The 25,427-nt window shown below is 40.3% G+C and overlaps 2 protein-coding genes across 4 annotated transcripts; one reads left to right on the forward strand and one right to left on the reverse strand.

Annotated features, from left to right (window-relative positions):
* Positions 1-248: 248 nt before the first annotated feature.
* ano8a (anoctamin 8a) lies at positions 249-20,182 on the forward strand. 3 transcript variants are annotated; one of them, XM_082513766.1, is made up of 18 exons: positions 249-763; positions 3,317-3,427; positions 6,412-6,544; positions 9,354-9,492; positions 9,600-9,696; positions 9,988-10,104; positions 10,253-10,380; positions 12,223-12,384; positions 13,081-13,233; positions 13,664-13,790; positions 13,966-14,021; positions 14,125-14,199; positions 15,867-16,364; positions 16,602-16,757; positions 16,836-17,027; positions 17,135-17,266; positions 17,479-17,589; positions 17,998-20,182. In XM_082513766.1, exons 1-18 carry the CDS (start codon positions 565-567, stop codon positions 18,658-18,660), a joined length of 3,249 nt encoding a protein of 1,082 aa, XP_082369892.1. In that variant the 5' UTR covers positions 249-564; the 3' UTR covers positions 18,661-20,182. The 3 variants fall into 3 exon arrangements, with proteins under 3 accessions (XP_082369892.1, XP_082369893.1, XP_082369894.1); XM_082513767.1 differs by having other exon boundaries at positions 16,605-16,757; XM_082513768.1 differs by lacking the exons at positions 249-763; positions 3,317-3,427; positions 6,412-6,544 and having other exon boundaries at positions 9,489-9,696.
* On the reverse strand, positions 19,404-24,929 carry LOC309694051 (DET1- and DDB1-associated protein 1-like). The gene is made up of 5 exons (XM_082513770.1): positions 24,502-24,929; positions 24,193-24,273; positions 23,977-24,028; positions 22,248-22,309; positions 19,404-22,122 (listed from the first exon to the last, which is right to left on the reverse strand). The coding sequence occupies exons 1-5, from the start codon at positions 24,508-24,510 to the stop codon at positions 22,018-22,020; spliced, it is 309 nt and encodes a 102-aa protein (XP_082369896.1). The 5' UTR covers positions 24,511-24,929; the 3' UTR covers positions 19,404-22,017.
* Positions 24,930-25,427: the final 498 nt, after the last annotated feature.

Raw genomic sequence — 25,427 nt, forward strand, 5'->3', positions numbered from 1 at the left:
GAAGATGATTTAAAAAGCAAACTAGTCTGAATTAATTTTTTTAATTCGCAAAAGACTCCGATGATATCCTGGGCAGAAAGAAGATTGATTTAAAAACCATTGGTTACGAGTTTACAATCAAAAGTATATTAGTTACAGATACAGGCCATTAAGTCCTGGTGATAACAGGCTATTAAGCTTGAGCACTGACTTAATTTAATATGCGAGAACTTCCAATCCTGAAGGGACTCAATACAATCCTGTTGACTTTGTAGATTTTCAATAAATATATTTTTTCAAAAAAACCAAAACATAAAGTGCACCTTCATACCGCCAGTGGACCTGCAGTCTGCTAGGTGTTCCCCTAAAACTCTGTCGTCACACAGTCACGACTGGTGCGCGTAACGTGTACATGCCATGATCATGTTCCTCCTCCTCTTCCTCCTCCTCCTCCTCCTCATCTTTCACATACATTAGGGTTTCCCTTTGCACGCAACAGCCATGAAATAAACAAAAAAAAATCAGAGTCCTCCGTGCGGTGCGGTCTTCCAGCCAATTCACCAACTGGAGTATTTGTGCACCACCATGCAAGCGGCGGGCACCGCGGCAGCTGATGCCGATGCTACTGTAAACAGTGGCAGCAGCAGCAGCGCCGCAGCCATAAGCGACAGAGACGGGGCAGGGGAGAGGATGGAGAGGACGGTGCCAAGCGAACAGCAGCAGGACAGGACCAACAACCAGCAGCAGCATCAACAGACGTCCTCAACCCCGTCTGGAGTGTTGAGTGAGTATCGCAGAGAAAGATTGAGGGGGTGGGGAGAGGGGTGAACTGCAAAATGTGTGTGTGGACTCGCTTTCTCTGTGGTCACAGAAAGCGAGTGTTTGTGTGCCTTTACCAAGAAAAAAGAAAAAAGAAAAAAAGAAATGAGTGAGAGAATGGGGATAATGCACAAACGATATGGTGCAGTCACTGGTGCTGAACAGACTTTATTGAATGACTCACTGGGGAGACAGGAGGGATCCGTCTGTGACTGGGTTGAGGTTTCCGTGTCCTTTAATTTCGCCGCTACACGGTGCGCATTCCGATTCAGGCAGGCCCGGGAAGAGTCCGAGGCAGGCTTTCTGGTCCACAGGTGCATGAAGGGCTGATATGCAACGGAGGTGTGTGTCCCGGCGGGCTGTCGGATACTGTGCGCTATACTCCGAAGACACTAAATAATGCGCTGCGAGCTCAGATGTCAGCTGTGACTTTACACGGAGAAATAGCATGCTACAGTAGTGAGTAAGCAAGAGGTGGATGGATGGATGGATGGATGGATGGATGGATGGATGGATGGATGGATGGATTATGAAGATTATAAAAAGCAGTGAGAACTATATGCGCTGTCATCTTTTACTCCACTCTTCTGTGACAATTCATGGGGGTTTGCTCTGTGGTGGCATGTTTCAGGACGCATAGATACCTTGCCTTTAGACTCGGGTAATAGTCTGGGCCTCTTACTGTATAACCCTTACAGTCCAGGCCTGAACAGTGTCACGATACTGCTTTCATTTACGATCTGACTTCAACCAGCCAGCGTAAACCACACTGGGGGGAACTTTGGTGTCACATAATATATATACATACATAAAAAAGAACTTTAAACTTTCAAAGGTTTGGAAAGATATCCTACCATTTCCCATTGCTCTGTCAATCTGGAGGCTACAGCAGATTATCAAAGCTTCCGCCTTTCTGGTTTGTGTGTAGCCTGTTTGTTGAAGACTTTGCACTTCATGGATTCTTGCCTGCTGTTTGACCATTGCATGCTGGGAAACCACCCCATCCCAACTTGACTTGGCAACAGAGTATGTAAACAATATTTAGGCTTACTCCTCAATAAATATTTAAATTAGTAGTAAAATCAAACGGAAAAAACATGTTGAGAAGTAACTTTCTAAAAGCATTCTTGAGCTATAACTTGCTGTCTGATGAATCCCAACAAAAATATGACACAGAGTAAACTAAGACACAGTCTCATATTTGATCTAATATTTAATATTTACTGTTAGACTTGTTTTTTAGAGTCCCATTGCGCTTGATAAATATCATCATTCTCATTCGTTATGTGAAACCTCTCACGTTTGTATCAGTAAACTAGATGTTAAAATCACAATTAATGATCAGAAAAGCAAAACAAACTGCAAAACCTGGACTGATATAAAAACGCAGCTGTGAAAAAAATATCCGATAGCCAGTGCTTAGTAAGTGTAATTTTGTTTGTCATGTTATGTATTAATTTATCTATAATTAATATGATAATTATGTCTCATGGTGTGCACCTGCTCCATTGCATTCTTATAGGCTATTAAATAAGCTCATCATTTAAAGATAATTTGACCCTAATTTGATAAAATGCTTCTTCCCGGGAGAGAAATTTGCATGTCAGACACACGTTCAAGTAGAGGATTCTTCATGGCTTTAATGAGCATTTCTGTCATGGGGAACCAGCGAGAACATCGGTGTGCAGTACTCTGAAACACATGGAGTAGAACCGGCCAGTGTCTGTAGCTTGGCTTGGATCGCATCATTATGTCATACAAAACGTCAGATCTTTATGAATTTATTCATCGCATTTCTGGTTAGGTGTGATTGATGTTGGAGTTTATTAGTTATGTATTGAATGCAGTGAGCCACAAAATACTGTAACACAGAAGATGACAGCAGCACCGAAGGCCCTCAGAAAGAGGGCTAATACGTGCTGTAAGTAGGTGATGTGATATTGCAGAATGTGACATCCAGAAGACAGGCACACACTGAAAGAGTGTTACAGTATAATTCAGTGAACTATGAAGCGATTCGCCCATCACCGTGGCTGTCGCTCCTGAGCGTGAGCCACTGAAAACCAACGTGTGAAAGGCACAGCAATAAAAATGATGACTTCAGACTTCAGCGTGTCGTTATAATGCACAAGTGGGATGACGCTGCTGAGTACAACCGAGGCCTGTTGGTTTGTCAGCACTTAATTTTTATCTAGAGAGGCTTGAAAAAGTAGGTTGTTAGTGAGTATTTACTCACCGACCAGTTTGCAGATGGTTTGTTTGTTTGCCTCTCAGAACATTTGCTCAGTCACAGCACTATTAACCTTCACTGGAGATGACTCATTATTTTCTACATTTCAGTCCCTATGTCACCATGACAGAGCAAACAGTTAATAGTGAATGGAAAATGTTGTGATTAAACTGATATCAATGAAAAACTGGTCAGTTGTGGTTAGCATCTGTCTTTTTTCTCCTTAAACTTTGTTAACCCCAGTTTGACCCAGTCTCATCCTTTCTCTATATTACCTGTCTTTCTTAGATAAACTGTTTGGGAAGCGACTTCTACAGGCCAGGCACTTTATTATGTCACGGAAGTCCTGGTTAAAGATGGTTCCCACAGAGAACTGTGATATACTGATGACATTCCCAGGTACAGTAAGCTCAGACGTGTCCTGTTTGTTTTGTCTGTCCTGTGCTGAAGCCCTTGCTGCAGAGAGAACAGTGTTCATTTAATATCAGTGATGATCAGCCACCCACTTAGTCAGATGATTGTGACTATCAGATGGGCTCTGGGGACAATTAGAAATCTTCCACTTACTGTGCTTGTATTTGCACACCATCCCCTTCTGCAGTGTATTTTAATGAAGCTGTGAATTCGTTGGCCAAACCTTCACATATACAACACGAAAGTCCCATCCTATACATTATGTTGCATTTTAACATGACACCGTTTGTGTGGGGTCTATGTTAGACTGCTTTTGTAAATAATCTTTGGTGACATGAAATCCTGCAGCATATATGTTCAGTTTACTGCATCTGTCTGGTATTTCTACTCTTCATTTTCAAGACAGTGTGTCCTGGTTTTGAGGTGTACATTTTGCGACCTGAATTCCCAAAAAGGTGGGATGCTGTGTAAAAACAGAATACAATTATTTGCTGATCTCATAAATACATATTGTACTTACAGTGGAATACGGAAAACATCAAATGTTTAAAGTGAGACATTTGACCAAGACTGCAGGGGGACTCCTAATCCTCCAACCAGTGTAAAATCTTAACCAAATCAAACATGTGCATCATAAAGAATGAGATAACCATGTCCGGTCAGGGCCTGGGTTAACAAGGACTGCATCGGGTGCCGTTGGCCAACAGGGTGCTGAAGGAATCTGTGCTACTGTTGTTGAAAGATAAAGAAAGAGGAAAGGGGAAGGCATGTTTGAAGGTAAGGAGAGAGAAGGAAAGGCAGGGGAAAGTAGCAAATCTAGGGACTATAACTGGTAAAGAAAGAGAGCTGGCTGATATGATGGAGAGAAGGAAACTAAATATATTACGTGTGCAGGAGACCAGGTAGAATGGAACATTGTAGGTGGATTCAAGCTGTTTTACCATGCTGTAAGTAGGAAGAGAAATGAAGTAGGGGTAATCTTGTTGGAAGAGTGTGTGAACAGTGTTACTGAGGTGAAGAGATTTTCAAAGTGCCCAAAAGGGTAGATGTGAATAAAAAGAGAAAGAGGAACTCTGGAGTAAGTTGGATGACATGCAAGAGAGTGTCTGAAGGGGGAAGAGGGTGGTGATTGGAGCAGACGTCAATGGACATTTGCGCGACAGAAACAGAGGTGTTAAGTGGGTATGGTGTTAAGGAGAGAAACACAGAAGGACAGATGGGGGTGGATTTTTGCCAAAACTATAGAAATGGCTTTGGTAGGGAGGTAAGAGGGAGGACCACGGCATGACATATAAGATTGGAGGAAGGTGCACACAGGTGGATGACATCTTGTGCAGAACGTGCAGTCTTAAAGAGATAGGAGGCAGTAAGGTGGTGTCAGGAATGTAGTTATAGGGAACATCAGATGTCTGTAGGATAAGTGAAGGCAGATATAAGGATTAAATAATGCAACAGTCAAAGGACAATAAAGGTGAAGAAGAGAGTCCAGGCAGGACACGGTTGTCAAGGGTGAACTCTGACAGAAGAATGGCACCAAGAGTGAAAGGGATGGTAGTGAGACCTGCTATGATGTATGATTTGTAAATGGTGGCAGGAATTTGACAAAATTCCTCTCCCAAATTTCCAGTAACTGCTCTCCTCAGTCACCGGATTTTTACAGGCTGCTGTTAAAAGGAGAGGGGATGTTACACGGTGGTTTACACGACCCTGTCCCAACCTTTTTATGAGACATGTAATCATTATAAAATGGTACATTTTCTCAGCTTAAGTATTTAATATGTATTTGAAATGTCTTCTTGTCAATAAAATGTGTTTATGCAATTTTATTATCCTCATTATTAAGAACTGAGGTTATATATATATATAACCTCAGTTCTTATATATATAATGTCTCATATATATAATGTCTCATATATATAATGTCTTATATATATAATGTAAAATGAATTTCATTTAACTTAATTAGAGTAAAGGGATGGTTGAGACTGTTAAGATGTTTAGTGGTAAAACAGGAATTGAAATGTAAACTCTTCGACATTGGATCTTACGATTACTGTGAAGATTTTTTATGATTAAGAAAACAAATCTGAAGAATGCGCGTCTGGTTTTTATGACCACTCTGAAAAATCTTTTCACTGCACACACTTCCTTTTGAGCCGACCTTCAGCAGAAACATCGGCTGCTTTGATTGTTTAGAGTTCAACTGTTTCCACCTATTTACGCTTTGATGTTTTAAGTCATTCATCTGAAAGTGCACACATGACGCACAGAATTGCACCTTAACTGTCTTATCTTGCGTACCTGCAGTTTTTAATCAAGGCAGGCACGCTTGAATTTTAACCAGAAAATGTAGTCTTATCGAGTCAGCTGAAGCAGTTTTTAATCAACCATAAATGGCTCAGTATGAGTTTATTCTAAGCAATCAAAGACAGCAGCTGTTACAAAATTGTAACTCAACAATGTGCAACAGTCAGAGCTGAATCTGATAGAAAGAAACACAGACGGCACATGTTTATATATAAATTGCACCTGTTTTAAAGCGTTTCCACGTTAGATGAACTTAACGTTGTAAATGCTTTTCAGTGTGATGTTTAGTGTTAGTAAGGTCTATAACAGTTTCATTACTGGTTCAAATTTTTCATAGTCAGCTGAAAAAGATTGATTGGTTACAGTCCTTCCTCAATAGCTTTTAAAAAAATCTTTGTGGTAAATGGAGACAAGTATTTAACTGGAAAGGCCTGTTACTGCCGCCTCCACCTCCCACCTACCTCCCTGCTTCATGACACTTCAGTCAGAGCTGTGAAAAACTGGCTTTGGTTCAGCCTCCTTACACAGCATCAAACATGTAATTTCCTTATAATTTTGATAAACGAGACTCTAAACCTGCCAAGTTAATGTAGACTGTAATAAAACTACATGTAAATGACATTAATGCGATTGATAAAAAATGTCAACATTTTCCCCTACAGACACAATAGATGACCACACTCTGCTGTGGCTTCTTAATCAGATTCGGGTTGGAATCCCACAAGTCAGCATCCAGGTTCGACAGCATAAACACACCCAGGCAAACGCCTTCTTCATCACAACAACGTTTGAGAAGTAGGTAACTCAAACTCTGTCTGTGTGTTAGGCCATTTTGACATTTTATACCATTATTGATTTACACCTGCTTCATCTTAGCCACAAACAAATACCCGGACTTAGTGTTGGGTCGTGGCAAATAAATGTGTTTTGGTATGAAAGAACTGTGTGTTTACAGCTCCGATTCAGTTAGGTGCAGTTAGATACAAAAATGTGAAGTATTAATTTTACATATATGATTAGATGGTTTTGGCATATACAGTTAGGCCCATAACTGTCTACTGTTTGTAGACAGTTATTTTTGTTTTTCCGTTACGTGATCTTGTGTGCACCGTCACAGTGGATTTTAAGATTAAAGCCCAGAGTTTCAGCTTTAATTAAAGAGTTTTAAAAAAAAAAGTTTTTTTTTTTAAACTAACATAATTTTAAATACGAGGACTGTTTTTAATATTTGAAAATCCTTTGTAATCAATGACTGCCTCAGGTCTTGAACTCATGGACATTACCAAAGGCTTTGAATGCTGTGTTTGCACTTTGTCCCACATAGCAAAAAATGGTCTGAATCTGGCCCACACAATGTGCTTAGACATGGCCCGCATACCGCAAAGAATGACAGCCCTTTGGTGGCCAGGATCTGGTTTGCCAAAGGTGGCCCACACATGGGCCAGCACAAGGCCAATTGCAGACACACTGGTGGTCCTTTGCTGGCCCATGTGTGGATTACCTATGTGGGCCATGTGTAAGTTGTGTGTAGAGGCGGTTCTAGCCTGTTTGGCGCCCTGGGCAAACACTCCCTCTGGGGCATCTCTCTATATACTGGACTGTATGCAGCGGAGATGACAAGAAAGTTTACTTTGACTTCAGCAGCGAGCAGGCGCACCAAGGGCTCTCGCGCTCACTTTTCGCGTATAGAATTTCGAAAAAACATCGGTGCAAATTATAAGTCTGTATCATGATGTCTGGTGTTTTCGTGTTTGTTGTTTTGTTTTTATTTTGTTTTATTTTGCGAGTTGGTTATTAGATGCTACTCCAGCCAGCCAGAGAATCCCCCGCTGCCCCACCCTCTTCTCCCTGTACTGCAGTCAGCAGGCGCACCTCACAAACAGAGGGCACCCTTACTCCCAGCAAATAGAAAACCGATCAGTGCCTCTGCCATTCCCAATATGCGCTGGCATGACGTCGGGGCCGCATCAGAACGAGCATTTTTTATTTTTATTTTTTGCCGATGCCTATGATGCCGCCCCCCACCACGATGCCGCCCCGGGTAACCGCCCGTGTCGCCTGTATCAAAAACTGCTACTGGTTGAGTGCAGCCACGGGCCAGTTACAGACACACTACTGGCCCTGTGCTGGCCCAGAACAGTTTCAGCTCTGACCCCAGATGTCAGCCTAATGTGTACCTTAATTAAGCCATGTAATAAGAACATGTGCATAATAGTGCAGATGTCGGCATGATACATTGCCGGCTTAATACCAGATCTGGGCCAGACCTCCTTGCAATTTGGGATAGCTCTGTCTGATCAGTTTGCACCATTTAATTTGTCTGAGTCAGAGCTGTACACATCACAGTTCATCCTGCTGCTTCTATCAGCATCATCATCATCGATAAACATGCCAGTCATACATGCCCATGCCATAACACTACCTCCACCATGTTTGACAGATGATGTGGTGTACTTTATTTCATCAACTGTTTCGATTTTTCTTCAGACTTTTCTCTTCCCATCATTCTGATATAAGCTCATCTTGGTTTCATCTCTTCTTTTTCAAGAACTGTGGAGGCTTTTTAGATGTTTTCTGGCAAAGTTTAATCTGATCTTCTAGTTCTTGAGTTTAACTGGTGGTTTTCTCTCATTATTTACACTCATGAAGATGTCTGTTGATTGGAGATCTTGACAATGATACCTCCTCCAAAGTGTTCTTGACTTGGTCTGAAGTGTTTTTGTTAACCAAGGAAAAAAATTCACAATTCATCCGCTTTAGTTGTCCTCTGTGGTCATTTTTTTTTTTTTATTGGTGTTGAAGATCTAGCAAGTACATTCATTCATTTTAACAATGTACCAAGGTGGAGTGGGTGGAGGTGAGAATTAGGGTTGATTTGTGACTCTAGAATTGCAGCAAGAGTGAAAGACGGGTGAGACCTGCTATGATTTATGTTTTGGATACAGTGGCATGAACACAAAGACAGGAGGTAGTAGAGTTGAAGATGTTAAGATTTTCATTGGGAGGGACCAGAGTGGAAAAGATTAGAAATTAGTACATTAGAGGAACAGCTCAGGTTTAGTGGTATGGAGACAAAGTTAGAGAAGCAAGGAGATGATTTGGACATGTGCAGAGAACGTAGTGGATATATTGGAAAAAGACTGTGCCAGCTGCCAGGAAGAAGGAAAAGATGAAGACCACAAACGAGATTCATGGATGTGAAGGAGGACATGCAGTAATTTGGTGTGACAGAGGATGATGCCTGAGAGAAAGGGAGTCAGAGGCAGATGACCAGCTGTGTTACAAAAGACCAGGTCTTACCCAGCCCAAAAAAATTGGTATTTAGTCAATTGTTCCAATAATAATTTTGTGGCTCTGAAAATGGAGTACTAAGTGTAAAATGTCACAGTCAATGAACAAACTCTAAGCAAGAAATGTAATTAGAGTATTAGAGTAAAATTATTTTGAACACATGTGACAAGTCATCCTCCACCTCCACTTGTATTCACTGCAGTTTGATATTCACCGGCCCTTAATGTACCTAAATAATGAAACATTTTCAGTGCCGCGTCTGTGCAGTGTCAGTTCTCCATCAGAGTTTATGCTGCTGTTCATTCACCCTCAGCTTACTGCAAGGAGCGGAGCAGATGGGCATGCACAAGAACGTTAAACCACAGTTTGGTGGTGGCATGCGGCGCTTTTCCTGTGAGGAGGACAACATCTATGAGAACATTGAGAGCGAGCTCTGCTTTTTTACCTCTCAGGTTAGAAGCCAAACCCTGGGTCATGTTTGAATATCTTAAACAGTATAAACGGATTAAAATGTATGTGTTCCTTTTTTTTCCTGCTTCGTGTTCGTGGTTTTGTTCAGGAGCGCCAGAGCATCATTAAGTACTGGCTCGATAACCTGCGAGCCAAGCACGGGGAGGTGCTTCACAACATTCACTTCCTGGAGGGACAGCCAATCAGTATGCTGGGGGTTTTTTATGAGCACTTTATATTGAGGCATTCCTTAAACACTCCACAAATTCATTTGCTTTTAAATGCAATATTTCATATTTTATCCGAAGTACAAATAGATGCCAAGTTCATCATAAACATCTGTTGTTCTAACACAAGAACCCTCACTGAAAACTATCAGGACATCCACTGTTAGAGTTTTACTTGTTTCACTAAGATAAACTTAATGTATTGTTTTTTTGCTTGATTACATGAGATTTTAGAATCCATGTTTTTCCAAACTTGATGTGTCTCTTTAGTTCCAGAGCTGATAGCTCGGGGGGTGATCCAGCAAATGTTTCCTCTTCATGAGCAGAGGATACTCAACCAGCTGATGACATCTTGGGTCCAGGCTGTATGTGAGAGGCAGCCCCTCGGTAGGAACATTTACTTTGGAGGGCAGTAAACAGAAGGCCTCCATTAGGCCTACATACAGTTATAAGGAATATTAAATGACACTGTAAAACATTATGTGATGCCTTCAAATCCTAAACCCTCAACATTTTCAATTTTTCTACTTTGTAGATGACATCTGTGACTACTTTGGGGTGAAGATTGCCATGTATTTTTCTTGGCTGGGTTTCTACACCAACTCCATGCTTTATCCTGCTGTCATTGGTTTTCTCCTCTGGATGCTAGCAGAGGCTGACCAGGTACTTGGACCATTTTTTTTCTTTCTTGAAAACATTTGTAATTTTTGGACACAGATTTTTGACAGTAAATTTGCCTCTGTACACAACCACAGTGGGTTTCAAATACTCAGAAGTAACTGGACAATTGACTACAAACAGAAAAAGCACGTTCCCTCATTATTTCTTGATTAATTAGGAAAAGATCAAAGCTCTAGAGCTGATTCCAAGTGTTCAGCTTGTATTTGGTATTTCTTCTGTTCTCACTATGAGGTCCAAATAGATGTTGATGCAAATGCAGGTCATCATTAATTAGAAAAAAAGAGTGTTTGATGAAAAAATTATTTCCAGGAAACACAACTTCACAACATGTAGCCAAGTCAAAAACACCCTTGAGGATGTAGGCATGTCATTGTCAACAATCGGTAATGTACAGAATTTAAACAACTCTACATCAAGTCTACAATCAACAGTTGCCTTCATGTGTGGAAGGGTTTGTAAACACTGTATTTCCTTGTTCCTCTTGTATTTCCTTGTTGTAACAAGGTGCAAAACACTGGATACACTCAGTAACAAGGAGGCCAGATTATGCTTCCCCAGACAACACCTATAACACAAAAGCCTGCACAGTTCTGAACAGGTGAAACCAAAATTAACGAGTGAAAAGAAAAGCAAGAAGAAGTAGAGAAACAGCTCATGAAGCATGCCACATTATCTATTAAAACATGTTGGTGGCAGCGTCATGGTATGACTGCAGTGGAACCGGTTCACTAGTGTTTTCTGATAGAAGTAATGGGATGAATTGGAAGTGTACAAGGCTATACTCTCTACTCAGCCTCAGACAAATATTACAAAACTGATCAGACATTGCTTCACGGTGCATTTACAAAGCAAAGAAATCGGATATACTTCACTGGCTGGGTCTGTCATCCAACAGAGCATGCTTTTCAGGTATTAAATACAAAACTGAATGTAGAGACCCACAAACAAGCAGCAACTGAACACAGATCCTGGACAGCCTGAAAGGATTTTCAGGATTTAAAAATAAATAAATAAAAAATCTTTACAATTAAAATTATGCCAGTTTGTCCAATTTCCTTTGAAATGGATGCCTGTGTATAAAACCAGCTTTAATTTCAAAGCAGGTCAAGCCAAACCTTTGTAAAAGGCCTTAAATTAAACATGAAAGTCTGCACTTCAGTCACACCTTCATTGATTTAAAATCCACTGTGGTGGTGTACAGGGGCAAAATAACAAAAAAAAAAAAAAAAAAGCATATTAATCTCAGGAAAATATTTAATTTTTTCTTTAGCTTGTTGTGGAAATTGAAAAAAATGTATTTGTATAAAGCAAATTCAGAGTATTATGTCATCAAACATATGGCTGTGGACCACTAAATATTCAAATAGATGATAGTTGATCTACACGGAAATAATCGTATTCGTTTCAGCGTATCGTTTTCTGGTTTGGCTCTCCTGACACTATAAATACTCTGGCACAGAGGCTTTTAATTTGAATGTGTGAGATTGAAAAGATAGCAGTCCCCGACAGGAAGTAGGCAGCTTTGATTTATGGTCAAGCTGACGTGCTGGCACGGTGAAAGCCGAACAGACAAAAATCCCTCTTCACGATCGCACAGTCGCTATGTAACATGTAAGGAGTAAACACTGGGGTAGTATGCATGAAAGTAAATATGAAATTTCCACTGAATTGCCTCTAATGTTTTTCATAAAATGCTTAAACTGTTTATAAGTTAAAGCAACACATGATACAAACTAAATAATCTAATCAGTGGCACTGCATGGTATAACTTTATCATCACATGTTACAGCATTTTGTCTTTGGTTCTCTAATGCTCCTGCTCAGACCAGTCAGGATATCTGCTGTGTGGTTTTTGCCCTCTTCAACGTTGTGTGGGCGACTTTGTTTCTGGAGCGCTGGAAGAGGCGAGAGGCAGAGCTGGCTTACAGGTGGGGCACTCTGGATACCCCCACAGAGTCCTTAGAGGAGCCCAGACCTCAGTTCAGGGTGAGCACTGTTTCAGATCTTATACCACCAAGAATTTTTCAGTGATAATGATAATAAACTTCTAAAGCTTTTTTTTTTAAATTAATGGATTTACACGCAGACATTGAATTCTTTTATTCAGCATTTCCATTTTTATCAAAGTAAAAAGCTATATCGCTGTCTTTGCATGATGCAAGGGATCAGTTACTCAGTTCTGCAGCAACTCAGTTGCGTCACAATTCCAGGAAATGTGATCAACGTGTTTCTAAGAGTATTGTGTGAGTGTGAGTGTGTCTGCGCGGGGGGTGGAGGTGTCCAACTCACTGTGTCCTGCTGTGAGGAATGAATAGAAAACTGCAAGGGGGGGTTAATGCCTCAAAAGGGGAGTGTGGGAACTCCTCAGCACAAGCCCGGCTAGCTCAGTCGGTAGAGCATGAGACTCTTAATCTCAGGGTCGTGGGTTCGAGCCCCACGTTGGGCGTGATAGCTTTTAAAGAAGCTATTAGGAAGATCTGACTTCTTGGCAGGCAATGTTGCAAATTTTACTGATGGCACGAGTTTCATGTAACAAATTATATAGAGAGAATTAGCTGTTTGCTTTGATAAGACACCTCATTTCATTTTTACACTTCGAATGATGACAAAAATCCCAAAATAGCCTCCAATCTCATATTCAGCCTGCCCCGTGTGTTCCCTCCGCCTCTGCTGTCTCTGCAGGGAGTGAAGCGTTGCAGTCCTATAACTGGCTGTGAGGAGTTCTACTACCCACCCTGGAAGAGAGCTCTGTTCAGATGGCTGGTCAGCCTGCCCATCTGCCTCCTCTGTCTCTGCTTCGTCTTCCTTGCTATGCTCCTCTGCCTAGAACTGCAGGTTTGACACCCAGAACAACCGTGTGCAGGTTCAGTGAGACAAAATGAATTTAATATAGTCATGGAGATTATGTATATCTGTGTTTAATTCTACTCTTAATGAAATAAATACAGTATATAAGGAGTTTAACAAGAGAGGTAAAAAGTGAGAACAAATTTGCTTCAGACCAATAAAGTCTATCTTTACTCTGTCATAACGTTACCATGTTTTGTTTTGTTTTTTTAATAAAAGCTATGAAGAATGTAAGATCCATGTCAACTGGTAGTCCTGAGTAATGTGTTATTTTCTAAAACAGGTTAAACAGACCATAATCAACTACACCTCCTACCTGCTCACATTCATTTAACGGCCTTTTAAAAATAGCCCAGGGATTTGAGACATGAATGAACAGGCCATTAAAAATGTATCATACTTCTATTTCACTTTGCAGGAAGTGGTGATGGAGATTCAGGAGCTGCCTAGTATCACAAGATTCATTCCGAAGATACTTCTGGCCATGACAGTAACTGTATGTGATGAAGTGTATAAGAAGATCGCCTACTGGCTCAATGACATGGGTAAGAAGAAATTAAATTTAATGAAGCGTACTTGCCCATGACTGTGATTTAGATTATGTAACTCTTTGGTATGTAGAAGGCTGTCCTATGTCCTAGTCTGCATTTTTACTTTTTGTTAGAGGAAAAACTCCTGCACACTGAATAACACTATTCTTATTTGCATTTCTTTGCCTAGAAAACTACAGACTCCAGAGTGCCTATGAGAATAATCTCATCATCAAGATGGTTTTTGTAAGTCATTATTTCCCCTCATTTGGGGATAAAAACAGTTTACCATGAACGAGTGAGTGAGTGAGCGTTTGCATTTCTGCAATGCTTTCTTCTTGTTTTGCAGTTTGAATTCATCAATTCTTACCTTAGCCTTTTCTACATTGGATTCTACCTCAAGGACATGGAGAGACTAAAGGAGGTAACCACAGTTTTATTTATTAAAAGTAATTTTATCTTCAAATGCCCAAATGTCACTTTGCTGAACACTGGGCACCGTGGCCCAAAGTAGCGACTCTACACCTGAAACTTGGCAGTTTGCAGTACTAACCTTGTTGTTGTCTGCAATTTTATCAACCAAACTGATTAACCAAAGGATTTTTTTCAGCTGCAGACAGCTTGGTTATTAAGTTAAAATGAGCGCCATATTTTATTTAGTATTTGGGGGCTTTTCACATGAGTTCATTTCCATTCAAGTCAGGAAGTGGAAATAAAACATTACATTAATGGTTGTTGATATTAACTTTATATCTAATTCAGGTTCAGCTACAAAGACATAAACTAACAACCTCAAACCATATGATCACATGACAAAAATGACTTGAATATTCAAATTCATATATATATATATATATATATATATATATATACTGTGTGATGTCAACAGCTAAGCAACTTGAATTTTTATTGTTGTTTCCTTTTGAAGGGGTGTTTTTCCCAACTGGAAACTAATTATGCCAACAGCACATGAATGCAGCATTAGTAGAAATACTTATTTTTTATTAAAAAAGCACTACACACCCAAAAAAGGTATTTTATCCCCAAAATTCTTATAAATACAATATGACAATAGTATGCTATGTTATATTATAGTAAATATTACTGCTGTCTTATAGGTGAACCATTTTTTCAAATGTGCAAAGGTTACATTAAGGCAGGTATTTTGTTTGAGTCTACAAATTCTGAGTGAGTGAACATAGAGTCACGTGGCAAAGTGTAAGGCTACAATCCAATGTCACTGTTTAGGTGAGAGATTTAATGTTAGCTGTGTAATACCGTATAAAGGTCTTCAGCTATCCCTCATTTTTTTGTATTTTGCCAATACAATAGATGCTGTGATTTCTTTAAACTTGCAAACAACAATGAAAGTACAGTAGATGAAGCAAAAACCAGTTTGTTCCAACAACCTCAAAAGTCAATATTTGATATGACCACTTTATTTTTCAGTACAGCCTGAACTCTCCTAAGAAAGCTTTCTTCAAGCAGTCATCAGGAGTAGTTCTCCAGGCTTCTTGAAGGACCTTCAAAGATCTTCTGATGTAGGGTGCCTTTTGTTCCATTATCTGTCAAAATGATAATGATTCTGAAACGGTCTGTCTGCAGTAGATTGTTTTTAAGCCTGCAACTTGGCACACAAAAAGAAATTGGTCAGGTACAAGGACTGAGTGAAAAAGCAGCCAATGTCTAAAGAAAAGCTTTGGAAGACCTTTAGAAAGCCTGGAGAACTACTGATCCACACCAGTTTAAAACAAAAATTAGAAACAAGTCTATTCCATTCTGAGTCCCAGAGGGATCCCTGTCAGTCACAGTGCAAACGATGCACGGTGCAGAAGTAAATTTAAAGAATTGAGGGTTGCTCAAGACTATTGCACAGCATGGCATAATAATGAAACACTGCATTTGTTGCCCTAAACTTTAAATCATACAAGATCAAAGCTTTAACAGCAACACCCACAATTTCTTGAACTAAGCACCAGTTTATTATGAATCCCAGAGTCTGTTTTTTCTTTTACTCAACAATCACTGGGTCTTGCTTTGATGTCATTCTTACATTCAGCATAGTAACAGATCCCGTCCTTCTCTTCACAGATGCTAGCTACTCTACTGATTTTCCGCCAGTTCTTACAGAACATCAAAGAGGTCCTTCAGCCTTACCTGTATGAGCAAAACAAGCTCGGTGTGTTCACTCCAAAGGTGCTGTGGGAGCTTCTCCAAGCCATCGTGCTCAAATATGGCCGCCTGGCTCTGGGAAAGGCTCAAGCTTCAATGACATCCTATTCCTTTCTGAGTCCCAGAGGAATTCCTGTGAGTCACAGTGCAAACGGTAACCCAGAGCCAAAGAGAAGAGGAGATCTGAAAGCAGGATTCAGGCTGACAGAGGAAGAGTGGGACATGACAGACAGTGCCATGAAGCAACGTAAAGTTAGCTTCACCGAGAAGGTCGACTACCAGGATGTCACAATGGACACGCAGGCAGCGGATGACAGCTCCCTAGAGGACAGTCCCACGCTGGTGGAGGAGGGCATGGATCCTTCCAGTATTTTTGATAGCTGCGATGAGGACAGTGATTGTGAAGTGCTGCCTCAAGTATGTGGTTTTCTTAATTGAACTGTGTATCAGATTCTATTGCTGCTTCGTATTCTTGCCGTATGTCTTTAAGATGCAAAATTGACGTCCTTTGCTTTAATAGGTATCAAAGGTCTCAATATTACACTGTGCTGTTTGAGAGTCATTTATCTCACAATATCACAACTAAAGTATGCAATGCAAAGCTATAGAATTAAAGCTCCTGTTACTACATTAGCAGTCTAATATTTACTTTAGCAGGACACCAAAGACAATACCACCTCTGTCTGTCAGAGAAGAAGGAATGTGGGGGAGGGCAATGATGACAAGAAATCATGGATCGATCCACCGGAAGAGCCAAAAACTGTCACTCTGACCCAGGCCGAGATTGAGAGTTGTATGCAGACATACGAGGTAGGACTACACTTAAATTGAAAATAATTTAACATTTAATAGAAATTTTGTTGCTTAACGACAACTTGACCCTGACAGGACACACTTCAGGACTACCAGGAGATGTTCATTCAGTTTGGCTATGTGGTGCTTTTCTCTTCTGCGTTTCCGCTGGCGGCCATGTGCGCCCTTATCAACAACATCATCGAAATACGCAGCGATGCCCTGAAGCTCTGTACCGGCCTGCAGAGACCGTTTGGGCAGAGGGTGGAGAACATAGGACAATGGCAGGTCAGTGTGTGTCATGCTTTGAAAAATGTCAGAAAAGCCTCCAGGCTCCAGTGTGCACAGCAGGGGCATCTGATAATATGTAAATATCTCTCCCTGTGTGTCACCAGACTGCAATGGAGGCCATGGGCTTGATAGCCATTATAGTTAACTGCTACCTTATTGGTCAGTGCGGGCAGCTTCAACGTCTGTTCCCCTGGCTTAGTCCTGAAATGACCATCATCTCCATCGTCCTATTGGAGGTATTTGCAGTCGTGTAAATTTGGCAGGGAAGACCTTTGTTTGTTTTCTGTAAATGTGGAAAATGATATTTTCTTATATTTATTGTGATTTTTGGTATTTGTATGACATGTTCAATAGAAATATTAAAGACAGGCGGGAGTGGGAGAATGCCATTGTGCCTTGGTGGAACTGTGTGTTGAGAGTGTCCCTTTGTGGTCTTGGTGGTTTACAGCACTTTGCAATCCTCCTAAAGTACATCATCCATGTTGCCATCCCTGATATCCCTGGCTGGGTAGCAGAAGAGATGGCCAAGCTAGAGTACCGACGAAGGGAAGCTTTCAAGGTATAACTGTGATAGCTTGAAAGACCTTCGGCCAACGTAAGGCTTGCTGTTGGCTGCATACTGTGTCATGTCTTTGTATATCTCTACATTTGTGCCCCTTGGTGCCTCATGGTGTGCATTATCCAACAATGCACACCAGTGAAGCCTTTTCTGATTGTAATGAAGAAGTAACTGTTTGTGTTTGTCTGTATAGTCTTGTTGGCATCTTGTCGTGATGATAAGTCTCATTATAGAGATAGCAACACAACTATGAGCCAAAATGGAAAAAAATCTAGATATTTGTATTTATGTTTGCATTTCATCACTGTTAGTATATATATATTTTAAATGGATAATATTTCAATGTATATTTCTATATGTATTTATCCCTCATCTTCTCTCTTTAATGTCAAACTTCTCCCTCTTTAGAAGCATGAGCTGCAGGCCCAACAACACTTCCAGCAGCAGCTCAGGCGCCGGCGTGAAGAAGAAGAGCTTCAGCGTCATGCTGAGCTGCAGGCCGAAGCCCGTCAGGAGAGTGACTGCCATAAGGCAGACACCCAGCACCAGCATCACCATGACAAAACACAAGTAAGCAAGCCAGGGGACAAGCCCAAGAGACCAAGCTCTCTGCTGGGAAACAACAATGTGATGAAGCTTAAGCAGATCATTCCTCTTCAGGGGAAGTTCTCCTCCGGCACGTCACGCTCACCGGCTCAGTCCCCAACGGGAGGCGAAGCAAAGCTCCCGGGATTTCTGAAGTTCTTGAAGTCACCTGAGGTGAAAAAAGAGCCAGCAGTGGCAGTTGGAGCCACGCAGGGGTCAACAGTGACCTCTTCAGTTCCCCCTAGTGGCCAGGAGAGGTCACAATCCCCCAACCGGACATTCAGTCCTGGGAAGCTGTTCAGCTTCAGCAAGTCAGAGGGTACTGTGGTGTGCGCAAATGGGACACAGCTGACCACCCAGGCTGCTAACACTCAACCCAGTAGGGTTGAGTTAAACACATCCTCAGAGGAATTACCCTCGAATGAGTCAGATAAAGCTGAATCGAAACAACTGACTGATTTAGAAAGCTCCAACTCAAAGACTTAATAAATGATCAGCCAAACCAGTGTATTATTATAAAGTGGAGAGCAGAATACAAGTGACATTGATGCACCTGCACTGCAGAATATTAGTCATGAGGACCACATGTAAAGTCAGCGAGGATTAGACTTTCACACTTCATGCAACTTACTTCTCACAAAACATTAAACTGTATCTATTAACACTCGACTATCTAACTTCCATGTAAAAATGTACAGTAAGCATAACTCCTTGAATGGAGCTTGAGTAACCTTTAATGAAGGTTCAATTACTGCATGAGTGGTTTTCAACAGCACCAAACACTGTATTGATGTGAACGATAGCTCCCCCCCTCAATTTCCAGGACTTTATCACCAATGAGCCCTTTTGTCAGAGGTCACGAGCAGCAACTTGCCATTCTGTGTTTATTTCTCCTTCATTTTGATGCCTGTATAAAATGCATGTTGCATTATGTGCATGCATTACTTCTCCATTATGTCTTTTTAGTTGTGAAGCACTTTCAAAGCCATTGTATTCCTCCGCAATAGGTCAGATTTATTCACTGTGACCATAAAAAAATATTCTATTTTTCTTAACTTTGATTTTCTATGAATTATTTTACTACATAAATTAGTGAATGTACTTCCTTGATGCAAATAAATCTCACTTTAATAAACGCCCATCGAGAAATAAAACACTCACTGTATGACTGACCGCGCTGCTGGATCAATTTCTTTGCTGGATGTAGGGCTTGAATTAAAACGCTCATATACATTCAGAGGCCAGTTTATTAGGTATATCTGTTCAACTGCTTGTTTAGCCATGCAGACATAGTCCAGATGAACTGCTGTAGTTCAAACTGAGCATCAGAACGGGAAAGGAAGGAACACATGGTTGTTGGTGCTAGAGAGGTTGGTCTTAAGTATTTTGGAAACTGAGCTGATAGGTAGGCAATAGTAACTCAAATTATCAGGATCTCTGAATGCACAACATATCAAACCTTGAAGCTGATGGGCTACACAGCAGAAGACCAAAGCAGGTGTGATTGTTGTCAAGAAAAGAACAGGAAAGTGAGGCTACAATTTGCAAAGGTTAACCAAAACTGGACAATAGAAAATTTGAGCAATTTCCATTTTGCAATAATTGTGTGATCCTATCATGTCAATATGGACCAAAACCTCTGAAATATGCTTCCAGCCCTTGGTTGGATCTATGCTGTTGAGAATTCAGGCATTTCTGAGGGTACAAGTGGGTCCAACCAATTATTAAAAGAACTGTACTTAAGTGGTCATTGGTGTATTCTCTTATATAAACATGGTATTAAAGCTTTCAGGTGCCAAGCTATAAAAAAATAAACAAGTGTTTAAAGTGTTGTATATTACCTGCATATTTGCACATGCAATCAGAAAGAAGGATCTTTCTTCAGTTTCACCCAAAGACTGGCTGCTGATTACAGAGTCATCTTTACTGCATGTCACAGAGCAATCTATACAAGAACATCCAAAACTGACAATACAGCTATACAATCAACTCAAAGCAAAACAACAAACTTAATCAAGTGATGGAATACAAACCATAAGACATCAGGAGAAATGGGTGACTCTTATATGAAGCTAAAGAAAATACACTGCCTCTTTCAGGTTTAAAGTAGTACTTGTGAAATCTACGTGTACTCTCATTCCACTGACCTGCACAAGCGACGAAAGTGAACATTCATGAGTCAGACACACTGATAAAACCTCTGAAAGATGAAATACACAAGTCTATCACCCACTTTCTCTTAAATAAAGTGGGCGTTTAAACAAAGTACATAAGTGGACTAAGGACAGCACTTGCTTCTGGCCAAACATCAAACTGCCCAGGAACAGCTCAACCAACACAAAGAGCCCAAAGCACTGACCCATCCCTTAAATTCCACACACTCAAAGCTCTTGCACGAGGGGGGATCGACATGACATAAGGTCAGTTTTAATTTGTGGCTGGCTCGTGTACACTGTAGCAGGTTAAACTTTTCAAAAGGTATTTCTTACCTAAGGTGCAAAAACTCAGCAAATTAGTTAAATGCTTTTGTTTCATTTACAGAAACTCCCTACAGCATAAAAGTTGTCTTAACAATTTGAGGATAACTACAGCTAGCTTGGGAAAGACAAAATTGGAGTGAGTCTTGTTACCTGATAAAAAGGTGAGGGCAATCACAATACACATACTGTACAAATATACAAGATTCGCAGAGCCATGGGAGCAGCTTCACTCTTCGCAATGTATGTACTGAACCTTGTTGATCCAAATATATTTCCTCAACATGGCTCAAATGACTGACGTGTTTAAGCACATGAGAACAGCACATTTACATCTAGGATGCTCAGTAGTCCCTCAAAACAACAGTATGGCTAAAGTGTAAATTTACACATATTCAGTCAAATACTGTGCTGATGGTGCCATTACAAAGATCCAACTGCTGAAGTATTAAGAAGCTGAGATTTTAGCTACAAAATATGTACAAGTAAAAATTGCATCCTCTAGTATAAATATTGGCTTGGATGTTTTCTTACACCAAAGTCCATCCAATTCTGCAGTGCTTAATCTTCCTGAAACACAATGTAAACCAAGGGGCACCCTAAGACGCAAGTGGAAACACACTCACTTCCACATAAGGCAATAAATCATTATAGTTATTATTCATCGGGAGAAAACAAACATTTCTTCAATCACTCGTCTTGTTTCTGCAACACAGCTCATAAAAAACAAACCCTGAATCTAACGCTAAACCTGAACCACTATTAAAATAATTATTTCCACTTATTGTAATAGCAGTAATCTTTAAAAAGATTACCTAAAATGACATAAGTAACAACAGAAATTGTTCATAATTCAAAAATGTAAGTTCCTGATTGAAAAATATCCACAAGGTCATCTCACAGCACATGCACATTTCAGATATGTGTGAATTACTGCAACTGTAAACCTTTAAAGGGTCAGCCCAAAAGTTTTGTTTTTTTTATAAATCCCTGGCATCTTTAAATAAAAACTACATGGGTGTAAGTGGAATAAAACCACAGGGACTGAGCAATAAGGAGGTAGATGTTTGATCATTTTAAGACTACTATGAAAAGAAAAAACAAACCTCTGAAGTAGAAGTATGGCCTCCTCAAAGTGAAGAAAACAATGCATGAAAGCAGTGAATAAACTGAGGAAAAGGGTATTTGGTTAAGGAGGAGCTCTAAAGTCAAGTCCAAACATTAAGAACAACTTGACAGCTGTGGTCTGAAATCAAACTGCTTGTGCAGCTGTGGCGAACTTGTTTGCAAACATGTATTTTGCAGCGGCTCGTGCATTTTGTCTGAGTGGGTCAGTCTCTACTCAGAGAATCGATGGCGCAGCAGTTTATGAAGCTTCATTCGGCTCTCTGTTGTCTGTTCTTGCAATTTTTCGTGGAGGTGCCGTGTTCTCTCCTTCTGTTGGTTCCTGTTCTCGCTTTTTTGCCGCATTCTGATGGAGTAAGGAAAAGGATGTTAACCATTGAACTACAACATAATGGAGACGTGCCATCATAGACAATATAGTTAGCAGAAACTGCTTCCTCCATTAGATGAACGATATTTAAAAGCCTTTACCTTCTTATCCCACTGTTGATGTAGATAACGTAATAAGATGTTTGTCTTCTCTGTGACTATGACTGAGGAACAAAAACAGAGATGATCTGATCATGAGAAACACAAAAGCACACAATGCAAAAAGAGAAAACAAATGTAGAAATGCATAATAGATGCAGAGTGTTTATGTAGAGTGACTTTTGGTGAAGATGCAGACATCAATGTTTAGGGAATAAAAAGAATTGTGATATCAATGAATCAGCCAATAATCTCTAAATGCATAAATAGGTAGACAATATATTTGAGTCAAAGTGAACATGTTAAATGATGAGCCATCTCCAACCATATAGAGCATTTTATAAATGATTTTACTTGACTGCACACATCTAATGCCTACTGCTGAGAGTAACAATATGAGACATCATATACAGTGATGTGAAAATGTATTTGCCAGCTTCCTGATTTCTTTCTTTGTTTGTTTTTCCCCCCGTGTTTGTCAAACTTACATGTTTTGGATCAAACAAATTTTAATGTTAGACAGAGACAACCTGACTAACTGCCTGTTTTTAAAATTATGATTTCATTTTTTAAGGAAAAAAGCTATCCAAAAACACCTTTCCCTGTCTTGATGCATGCTCAATCATCCAGGTAAGTACATCCCAAAAGGTTGATTCTGTTCATCTGGACGTAGCATTTTCAATGAGAGAACGTTTCGTCACTTGGATGAGTGACCTCCTCAGTCTCAGCTGTGTTCAGCAAGAACTACAATCAAATCTCTGTGACAATTGGTAATGAGTCTTTCACATTGCTGTGAACTTGCTGAGTAATTTGGCCCACTCTTCTTTGCAGAATTGTTTTAATTCAGCCATATTGAAGGGGTTTCTACCATGAACGACCTGTTTAACATCATGCCAAAGCATCTCAACTGGATTTACAGTAAGTCTAGACTTTGACTAGTCCACTCCACTCCAACACCTTTTTTTGAGCCTTTCAGAGGTGTATGTTTTGGATCATTGTCCTGCTGTATAAATCAAGTAAGCTTGAGCTTCAGAACAAAGTTATAGCAGGACATTATCCTTCAGCGTTTTCTGGTATAGAGCAGAATTCATGTTCCATCTGTTACAGCAAGTTGTCCTGAAGAAGCAAAGCAACATCAGACCATGACACTACCACAACCATGTTTGACTGCCGGTATGATACTGCTTTTATTAAATGCTGTGTTAGTTTTATGCCATACGTAATGGGACACTCCTGGGAAGGTTCACCACTGTTTTCCCAAATTGTGGACAATGGCTGTCATTGTGGTTCAGTGGAGTCCCAGCCTTAGAAACAGCTTGTAACCAAAGACTGATAGAGGTCAGTGACTTTGTTTCTCTGCTGTTTCTTTAGATTGTTTTATAATGTGTTCCTTTTTGAGATTTTTATGCCTGCACAGGGGTTGGGGCAATTACTTTTTCCACACAGGGCTAAGCAGGCGTCCCCTGACAAATGATCAGTTAATTAAGTGGATATTGTATTTACTCAGTCATTTACTTTGACTAATATTAAAATTAGTTTAATGATCTGAAACATGAAAGTGTGCCAAATATGCAAAAAGAAAGAATATGAAACAAAGAAGGGGCAAATGCTTTTTCACAACACTGTAAGGTGATAATGATAAGCCTATGACAAGTTGACATCAGTCCAAAGTTTAGCAATCTGTGAGAAAGAACGTAAAAGCCTAGAGGCCATTCACTGGGTGTGTACTTACTCTGCTCTGAGGGATAATCCCGAGTTGGAAGATACACAGATGGTCGACGGTTCTACCAAAAGAAAAAGAAAGAATAAGACAGAGGCCCAAGTTAGTCTATTATTGTTTAAACTGCTTCAGACATCAATAAAGGCATCACAACATGACAAAACGTTCTTGAGCTCAGATTAGAAATGAAAACATCTGAGCATGATGAGAAACACAAGCATCACTCACTGAGGCTTTGCACACCGAGTCTGCATGGAACCTGCTGAAGTTGTTTTTGTTGTAGACGGGCAGTCCCTTCAAGAAATCTCTCTGTATACACAACAGAAAAATAAGACGATAAACACTTAAGTGTAACTACAGCTGCGACACACAAACACACTCAGGCAGGTTGCACAAACAACTCCTGCCCTTCACATTTATCAAGGTGACGTATTTGTAACGTGACGGACTATTTACAGCACGTCGCACTTGCTACAACAAGCAATTCGACGCAATAGCAACTTAAACAGTTCAGGAATGAAGTATCTATGAACCAACCTTCTCCATTTCTGCCCGGGTCGTGCTCTTCGTCTCTTATTGAGCAAAGCACGGTGAGGGTGAAAACCAGCAAATGCTACTGCTTTAGCTAGCTAGCTACTAAGCCTTGTTTTTGTCGAAGCCAAGATACCGAACTGTTTACCCGTTCAACGGCGCCTGCTACAAAACATAAACTAAGTTTGATATGATTGCATCGCGTCACTTCAGTCAGGTAGAAAACTACCACTCGTGTAACTACAAAAACGCCGAGTTTTAGGGTCTTTTTGGCCGCCAACTTGCTACTATTTTAAAACTCCATATTTGTTGTTCGTCTCTTATGGGCGGCTATCTTCTAATACCCAGCCTATCTCATTGGCTGAGCAGTGACAGGTCTGGGAAAAGAGAGAAAGAGCAAGAAGCCGATTGGCCAGAAAGTCATGACGTAGAAGACAAATTCCCCAATACGACGCAGGTTATGGACGAGGGTGCTCATAAAAACAACACTACTTTCTCCACTATTCCTCCCGCACGTACACCGTTTATCAGCTTCTGGGGATCTGCACACAGAGGGAGGGAGTGTTAAAAACGCAGATTATACAGCAGCATAAAACAAGCTATAATAATAATAACATTAATTTAGTGATCGGACTGATTCCTGTCGTGTATATTCAGTTAAAATGAATTACAATAATGGTTTAAGAATATTGCAAGGGTGTTAAACTGTAAATGTTCAGCCCCCCCCCCCCCCCCACCCCCCCAAAAAAAACAAGACAAAGCCTACCTTTAAACTCATATTTGAAGAGCTACAACACAATTTAATTGATTTAAAACATTTAAACATTTGAATTCATTTCAGTTTTCTTTTAAATAGCACTAATTCACAATAATAGTCGCCTCAATATGTTTTATATTAGAATATTAGAAAGAAACCCTAACAATCAGATATC

Source organism: Aulonocara stuartgranti, assembly GCF_965226115.1.
Source record: "Aulonocara stuartgranti genome assembly, chromosome: 18".
NCBI lineage: Eukaryota > Metazoa > Chordata > Actinopteri > Cichliformes > Cichlidae > Aulonocara > Aulonocara stuartgranti.

Coding starts and splice junctions, on each gene's coding strand:
- ano8a (XM_082513766.1), top strand. CDS start 565: ATGCAAGCGGCGGGCACCGCGGCAGCTGATGCCGATGCTACTGTAAAC. Junction 3,428..6,411: donor TATACTGATGACATTCCCAG/GTACAGTAAGCT, acceptor TTTCCCCTACAG/ACACAATAGATGACCACACT. Junction 14,200..15,866: donor ACATGGAGAGACTAAAGGAG/GTAACCACAGTT, acceptor TTCTCTTCACAG/ATGCTAGCTACTCTACTGAT.
- LOC309694051 (XM_082513770.1), bottom strand. Junction 22,310..23,976: donor GGATTATCCCTCAGAGCAGA/GTAAGTACACAC, acceptor TTTGTTCCTCAG/TCATAGTCACAGAGAAGACA. Junction 22,123..22,247: donor ATCAACAGTGGGATAAGAAG/GTAAAGGCTTTT, acceptor TTACTCCATCAG/AATGCGGCAAAAAAGCGAGA.